At 36.3% G+C, this 9,063-nt stretch overlaps 1 protein-coding gene across 2 annotated transcripts; it reads right to left on the minus strand.

Moving 5' to 3' along the window:
- Positions 1-1,406: 1,406 nt before the first annotated feature.
- LOC107778651 (putative F-box protein At5g55150) lies at positions 1,407-4,983 on the minus strand. 2 transcript variants are annotated; one of them, XR_012710249.1, is made up of 2 exons: positions 4,758-4,983; positions 1,407-2,613 (listed from the first exon to the last, which is right to left on the minus strand). XR_012710249.1 is itself a non-coding variant. In XM_016598941.2 (2 exons), exon 2 carries the CDS (start codon positions 2,675-2,677, stop codon positions 1,607-1,609), a length of 1,071 nt encoding a protein of 356 aa, XP_016454427.1. In that variant the 5' UTR covers positions 2,678-2,685; positions 4,758-4,938; the 3' UTR covers positions 1,407-1,606. The 2 variants fall into 2 exon arrangements, 1 of the variants encoding a protein (XP_016454427.1); XM_016598941.2 differs by having other exon boundaries at positions 1,407-2,685; positions 4,758-4,938.
- Positions 4,984-9,063: the final 4,080 nt, after the last annotated feature.

The raw sequence follows: 9,063 nt of genomic DNA on the forward strand, positions 1-9,063 counted from the left end.
AAATTTTAAAGAAAGAGAATCTGCTCGTACATAAAATGATTTGCGATGCCGAAGCATTTGACAGCGATTTGTGAGAGTAATTGCTGGAGAATAACTAAAATATTTAGCCAGGTAATTCAATGGAGATTTTATCACTGACTATTTCATTTATGGTTGCATCTCCGGGAGGGGGGGGGGACAGAATTGGTCCATCTATATCCCATTAGCTTCGGAAGAGAAACTGGAGAATTCATATGGATCGGGGACATGAATCTGTTGTTTAGAGGAAGTAAAAATGGGAAAATCATCGGTGGTGGCAGGGTCATTGACAGACTCAAAGTCAGCACAGTTGGAGAGGGAGTCAAATCTCTGGGAAGAGAGACGAGGGTCGTATCCAAGGTAATGTGTGCTATAAAAACCAAACTGTAGCTATATATTATAATTATTTTAAAGTATATTTTTTATGGTAAATATAATGTATAAGTTAGTTATACCATGTAAATATTTCATGTACTAATGACACATCGATGGAATATCGGTTGGTAAATTTACCAATGGAAATTTTTGGACTTGATCAAGCAAATTGCCAACGAATTATTTTGCTATTTACCGATTGATTTTCCGTTGGTAGTTTTACTGACAAAATTATCCGTCGGTAAATATTACCAATAGCCTTTTAGCAAGGGATCCAAATTGGTCGGCAATCGGTTGGTAACCCAATTCTAATATTATCAATTGGTAATTTGGGATTTTGTTTAAGTGAATATTAATCTATTCCTTGCATTAATCATACAAATGTTCTTTTAATTATATGATCCTTTTTCATAAAATACAACACAAGAAATGATGAATAAAACACATGAGATCTTTATAAAGTCATATTTTTTCTATTCAAATTGTAACTAGCCATAGGAGATCAATTTGTTCCAGATGAGTAGCAGACTGCACTATGACAAACTTGCATATCAAACTTCTAACCCCAACTTCCTATGTATCTCTCACTCGTTTATAGCAAACCCCTTAACCCATTTGTTCAATGTATCTATTCATGACACTTCTCTTCATTTTACCTACTCCACCTCCAAAACTTCACAACAACAACAACAACAACAGCAACAACAACAACAACAAAAATCCAGTGTATTCCTACAGGTGGAGTCTGGGGAGAGTAGTGTATATGGAAACCTTACCTCGACCTAATGATAAAAAGGCAGTCCGGTGCACTAAACTCCGCTTCACGGTAACACAGTTGAGACATTTTTCATTAGCATCACAAACTGAAAAAGAACTAGCTATAGTAGCACCCTTTTACCTCTTCATAAGAATTAGCAGAATACTGAAACATTGATCTAATCCACTCATCTCTTAGCTATGAACATAAGTCAGCAACCAAATACAAATATGGACCAAAGAAATAAGACCAATCGATAAGCAATTAGAGCATCTATTCACCACATTTTACTCAATCAAGTAATATGCAAGAACAATGATCAAACAGGCTGCAATGAGCCACTGATACATGCAAAGATGAACACAAATTAAAACTTGAAGAAGAACAATATCCTATGCTCTTTCTTTATCTAGTCTAGGTTTACAATAAAGCATGAATGTGAATGCCTACGACTTTCTACCACAAACTAGGAAGTACCCAGGTTGCGGAAATATACCTAAAGGAATTATCATTTCCTAAATTCATAAAATCGGTGTAATTTTCTTTCAAGTTATACACACTCATGTAATTCCCCATACATCTCGGTCCAGATGCCAACAACGAATCCAGGTTGTCGTGCACAAAGTAGATACAATTGCGCTGCAGATAGTCACATGCAGGAAGGGAAGTACAAATATCGGTGTCAACAAGTAAAACATTAGTACCCAAGTCCTCCAACCTCATCCACTCCCTTTTTGAGATATCAAACCTGTATGCTCTGAATCTACTAACCATGTTTCCGCTTGGATAAGAGAATAATATCAGAAGATCTCCCGACGATTCCACCAAATACATCTTTTGCCAAGATTTCTCTTGTTGGGGCGGAGGACTAACACACAGCATCCTTGGAGGGTCGACTCCATTGGTTTCAAGAGAAAAGAGTGTTCCTACAATTGAAAGTGCCATAATCTGATCCTTAAAGCACACAACATCAACAAAACGAGCAGGGATTAAGGATTGAACCAAAGACCAAATGCTGTCTCCCGATCTAGTGAATGCCACTTCAAAACGAGGACCATATATAATGAAAACCATATATTCATTTTGAATCTTGAAGTATTTAGCTTTGTGAATAAAAGAGAACCAACAATCTCTAGCAGCACCTTGGATGTTTAATGTGGTAATCGATGGAAGATCAATGCAAGCATGAGTAAAAGGGTTGACAAGGCGAACCTCAAATCTTGGGTTAATGGTGATGACCAATTCTTGACAAGCGCCCCAACACCGAAAATCTTGAGTTTCAGGGAATGGCAAGTAATGAAACTTAAACTTGCACATACTCAAGAATTGCCTCATCGACCCTTTGTTGGTTTGCATTTCCCCGAGCATGAGCCATGGCAATTGGAAACCAGGATGCCAGTTCTTGCTCTTATAAACTAGCCTCCAGGAGCGGCATACAGAAGAAAATGAAAGGAAATCTTCAGCTGCGTTCAATAGGTTTGCGATTGATTCAATTAGGTCATATGGAAGTGCCGACCATCCGGCCATCTCATATGCTGATTAGAAAAAGTACAATAAAACAAACACAATGAAGTTGTGGTCAACTATTGGTCTATTTATAGCCAAGTTCAACACAAGAAATCTACATTAGCATTTCGAAACGATTCGGTTCACATTGAAGTATCTCAAAATCTAGTCAAAAAAGGGCAAATATTAATGGTATTAAAGAACCGAATCTTATGCGCATTATGGTAGGAGTGTCAAAAATATTGTTAAAGCGATCCAACATATAGATCTCAACTTAATCTAACCGAACAACCTTCCTAAATGCTATATGTATAATCACATATATACTAAATATAATAACCAGTCATAGATTTGGACTTTAGAAGCTTCAAAATACTTCAATTACTTATATTCTACCGGTTTAAGTCAGTAATGCCTTTGCCTCCTCCATCTTTCTTAAATAGGCTTTTCTTTCTGCTATTAAGTAAATAAGAGAGAACAGAACTTTCATAATTTAGTACTTGCGATAGGTAAGACTGATGACAACTAGTACTAGCTCGCTTAAACTATGATGAAAAGTTGTATATTTTTGTGTTATATTAAGGTGTTATTGTTTTACATAAGAAGTGAGACATCCTAAAAATCATTGAAATTCTTATTTGTCTTTCAAAAAGAAAAACAGACACAACGCGATGGTTATAAAGGTATAATTTTGGTTATACATAATAGATTAACCGAGAAATTGGTATAGCATAATTTTTAGAACCACTGACACCCTAAACATTAGAAGTCCACTGACTATCTGTAACATTTCCACCTTTCTTAGACAGCTAAATTTGTTCTCGGAAGTTATCTTAAATCTTACAAACAATATAATGAAAGAAAAGAAAGCTTAAAATTTGAGACAGAGCTGCACCTATAATTTTATTAGCCATCAAAAGACCCATCGGTTTTCAAAATTGAAAGTAAATTATGAAATCCACCAAACTTTCGCAACCAACAGGTCTGCACACACAAGAGGTTGGATCCTAAGATTCATATAATTGTCTAAAAGAATCCAACGACTACATTTCCAGTGCAAGTATACAAAAACGAAAACAACAGAGTATTAACATTGAAGCATAATAAGCAAATGAAATAACAAAGCAGTCATCATCTTTATTCCCTACCTTTCCTTTTATCAGTAGGGAAGTTTTTATGTTCTAATCAAACTAGAACCTAGCAGAGACTTCAAATTTTAATAAGATTTCACCAAGTAAACTTTTCATGATTTATCACTTCAATGTGGAAACAAAAAGTCACACCAATTTCCAACTTCCAATTTAAAAGACAACCAAAATTTCCAAGTTTCCATCTAAAGTCTTCCTCACATTTTCCTTGGCGCAACAGTAAGAATTGTTGTTGTGTAATCAGGAGGTCACGAGTTCAAGCCGTTGAAACAGATTCTAGCAGAAATGCAAGGTAAGACTGCGTACAATAGACCCAATGCAATCCGGCTATTTCCCGAACCCCGCACATAATGGGAGCTTAATACACCTGGCTGCACTTTCTTTGACAGGAGGGGAACGGGGACATGGTGGGGAAGAAATGATATATGAATTAAATAAGCGCAGCCCCACAAATTATCTAAGCTAAAACCCTTTTACAGAAATATCTTGAAGTCGTGGAAACAGTCTCTTGAAGAAATACAAACGAAGGATACGTGCAACAGACCTAATGTGATTCGACCCTTCCCTGAACCCCGCACATAGCGGGAGCTTAGTGTACCGGGCTGCCTTTTCTTTAATTTGATTGATTAGAACCCTGCTTATGTAAGCTTCACATAGTCACTCATAAATTTAAGAAAAAATGATAGAGGAATTAAATAAGCCCAACCCCACAAATTATCTCAGCTAAAACCCTCTTACAGAGATATCTTTTCTTCATCTCCAATAACTTGACCTAAATCTTAATCTGGTTAGAGTCAACTACAGGAATCATCAATATTCATTACTCATAAATACGAAAAGTCGGATCAAACTTGGAATTAAATAAACAATATCTAGCTGTTTGTAACAATTTTAATAAATATCCAAAAGAAGAAAACCAAAAACAAGAATACAGAAATGGAGATAATAGGTACCTGAGAAGCAAGTGAAGCGGTCGCAAATACTTAGCAGGCTGGTGATGATCAAAATTTTATTTACCTTTTCCTTTGTTATATTTTTTACCTGTTTTTTTTTTTTATTTTAAAATGCTACTGTTGTTGGATTTGTTTTATAAAATGGAATAATCAACCGTAACCGGCTTGTAACGCGGGAACGCGGGTTAGAGGAGCTTATAAATCTTCTTCTTCTTTTTTTTTTAAATAACAAAACCATATATTATTTCGGAGTGGGCGAATAATTCTTTGAGACAATGGTAACGCAAACTATTTTAGTAAATCGACTTTTCGTATATCTACAAAATTTTAAATTGATTTACCGAGTTTAAATAAGCTTTTCTATTTACAGAAAGTAACTAAAAATTTTTTACAAAATATAGAAAACTTCGATCAAAATCTACAACTTATCTACAATTCATCTCCAACTTAAATATTCAGTTCTTTGTACAGAATTCAGTCAAAAATTATAATTTATATATAATTATGATAGTTGTATATATTTTGTACACTGTTTCTATATCTGACATAGAAAATATAAAAAAAAACAAACAAATATTATTTAGAGGTTAATTCAAAAGTATTATTAACAACAACAACAACAACAACAACAACAACCCAGTAAAATTGCACTAGTGGGGTCTGAGGAGGGTAGTGTGTACGCAGACCTTACCCCTACCCTGAAGGAGTAGAAAGACTGTTCTGAAAGACCATCGGCTCAAGAAAACAAAAAGACAAAAGGAGACAATATTAGTATCACCACAGAAATCATAGGAAAAATAGGAACAACATGAAATTTAGAAGAAATATGCAAAGCAAAAGCGATAGCTAATAAATAGGTCATGCACTGAAAAGTAAAATAGTAAGACACAACATTGTCACTAGCTATCTTAGGCAAAAACCCTACCAGACTAGTCTCATAATGGTACGAAGTAAGACAAGATTCAACTACCTCCCAGCCTACAACCCTAATACTCGACCTCCACATCTTCCTATCAAATGTCATGTCCTCGAAAATCTGAAGCCGCGTTATACCCTCGCTGATCACCTCTCCCCAATACTTCTTAGGTCACCATCTACCTCTTCTCGTGCCCTCCACAACCAGCCGCTCACACCTCCTTACCAGAACATCTAGGTTTCTCCTCTGAACATGCCCGAACCATCTGAACCTCGCTTCCCGTATCTTCTCATCAATGGGAGCCACGTGCACCTTCTCCCGAATATCATCATTCCTAATCTTATCCATCCTAGTGTGCCCGTATATCCACCTCAACATCCTCATTTCTGCTGCTTTTATCTTATGGATATGTGAGTTCTAAACAGGCCAACACCCAGCCCCATACATTATGGCCGGTCTAACCACCGCTTTATAGAACTTACCTTTGAGTATTGGTGGCACTCTCTTGTCACACAGGACTCCAGATGATAACCTCCACTTCATCCATCCTACCCTAATACGGTGTGTGACATCCTCGTTGATCTCCCCTCCCCCCTGGATAACCGACCCAAGGTACTTGAAGCTGCCTCTACTTGGGACGACCTGTGATTCAAGCCTCACATCCACGCCCACTTCCCCCGGCTCGGCGCTTCACTTCAGTTATTCTGTCTCCGTCCTGCTCATCTTGAAACCCTTAGAACCAAGAGCCTCTCTCCAAACCTCCAGCCTCTCATTAACACCGGCTCGCGACTCATCAATCAGAACTATGTCATCGGCGAATAGCATGCACCATGGCACCTCCCCTTGAATATAGTGTGTTAAAGCATCCATCACCAGGGCGAATAAGAATGGACTCAGCGCAGAACTTTGGTGTAACTCCATTACAACCGGAAAATGCTCAGAGTCGCCTCTTGCTGTCCTAACCTGAGTCTTAGCCCCATCATACATGTCCATAATTGTCATAATGTAAGGAACCGACACACTTTTTGAGTGTTCTCCAAGCATCTCCAGAGAACTTCTCTAGAAACCTTGTCATACGCTTTCTCTAGGTCAATAAACACCATGTGCAGATCACTCTTCATTTCTCTGTACAGTTCCATTAATCTCCTAACAAGGTGTATAGCTTATGTAGTAGAACGACCCGACATGAACCCGAATTGGTTGTCGGATATAGACACTGTCATCCTCACCTCGCTTCAATCACCCTCTCCCACACTTTTATGGTATGACTCAGTAATTTGATTCCCCTATAATTGTTACACCTTTGTTCAAAAGTATTATTAAGTTTACATATAATACTATATCCAGTAATTTTGGTTAGTGGCCATTAGACAGATGAGAAAGTGACATGTGAAACTAAAGACATGTAAGATACGAGTCAACAAGTAGTCGGTATCGGATGCGAGCATGGGATCGGTGTTGGGTGAATTTCGAAGACAGGGTAACCGGTAACAAAGATTTTTAAAGTTGATAGCGGATATCATTCAATGAGCAGCCGTTACAAATGATATATGTATTTGTAGTCGACTGTTATGCAACCATCAATGACGATTAACGATTTTATTCTCATTCAAGAGGAGCTTGATTTGGGGGTCTTGTCTCCCTAGATAGAGTTATAAATAGGAGAATTAGTATCTAACGTAGGACACGAAACATTCTGGGTACAAAAGCTTGAATCAACACTCATTCTATAACATTATTCTTTTACCTTGTTCTTAATATTGTTCTTTTTTTGCTATTGGGGAAGCTGAATTCGTAGTGAGTCTTGTATTTCGTTTAAGTTTATTTTATAATCTTATTTTTGTTCCTATTTATTTCATATTTTTGTGTCAAATTAATTCACGTGTCCATAAACCACGTAACAATTTTAATTGTACCGTTTTACCGGAAAACAAATACCACCTAAGATATGACAAACAACAGATAGTGATATTATCATACCACACATTATCGCAAAAGAGATTTAATTTCGTGTCATTTATTTCCTCTTTGTAGATACTGTTTCTTAAAAACTGTCGTCTTCTCAATAGAATTAGGATAATTAGATATGGACCATTTGAGAATTATAATTTGATCTGATTCTATCTTCGACTTATTCATGTATTTGAATTTGATTTCAAATGAAATATTTTAATAACAGACGACTCCACCAACTAAACATGAATTAATTTATCTATTACTTAGTACATTTCTTTATGATCATACACGCGGACACACCTATCGTTAGGTCATTTTAATCTTTTGTATAATTGTTAGTGTCTTCTTGAGGGAGTCTTGATGTCCAACTTTTGATAACCAAAAATGAAAAGCACAACTCCTCAGCATTCAGCACTCCAATCAGCTAAAACCTGCAAGTTAACAGCAAAATTTGGGTACTGGCCTGAATGTAGAACAATTTGGGTATGGGCCTGAATCCACTTAGACTACCCAATTCAGATTGTGGCCCATTGAATTTCCAAATGTGGGGCTAATTTTTGTAAGAGGAACTTTCAGAAATGACTATTGTTTGGAGGCTTATTACCGGGCGTAATCACAATTTAGCTAATTACATTTCGTAGTTACCAATTCCTTGTCATAAGATGTATGTCGTTGTATTCAATTTGGTTGTATATATTGAATTCAATTCGGATGTATTCGTTCTTATATATTTTACATCGTATTCAATTTCAATATATTGAATTCAATTGCATTCAAATAACAAAAAATCAAGAAACATGGTGTATATCGTTATATTCAATTCGGTTGAATACACAATATTCAATTGGACTATATTCATTCTTAATTATTTACATCGTATTTAATTTTACAACAACAACAACAACAACAACAACCCAGTATAATCCCACTTAGTGGGGTCTGGGGAGGGTAGTGTGTACGCAGACCTTACCCCTACCCTGAGGTAGAGAGGCTGTTTCCAAATAGACCCCCGGCATCCTTCCCTCCAAGAACTTCTCACCTTGCTCTTGGGGAGACTCGAACTCACAACCTCTTGGTTGGAAGTGGAGGTTGCTTACCATCAGAGCAACCCCTCTTGTCTTACATCGTATTTAATTTTACTGTATTTAATTCGACGGTATTCAAACAACAAAAAATCATAAATACAGTGATATTCGGCTGTATTCAATTCACAATATTCATTTCTAGCCGCTATTATACTGTATTTAATTCACTGTATTTAATTCGATTGTATCCAAATAACAAAAATTCAAAAAATATAAGGATCTATCACAAAAAACAACCTTCGAAATGAATAAATATAAGCGAAAATATAAAAAATATAAACTGTATTTGCATTGAAAAATACAAAATACACTCAAATTTGAGTGTATTTGCATATAATGCAATGTATTT

Source organism: Nicotiana tabacum, chromosome 6 (assembly GCF_000715075.1).
Source record: "Nicotiana tabacum cultivar K326 chromosome 6, ASM71507v2, whole genome shotgun sequence".
Taxonomy (NCBI): Eukaryota; Viridiplantae; Streptophyta; class Magnoliopsida; order Solanales; family Solanaceae; genus Nicotiana; species Nicotiana tabacum.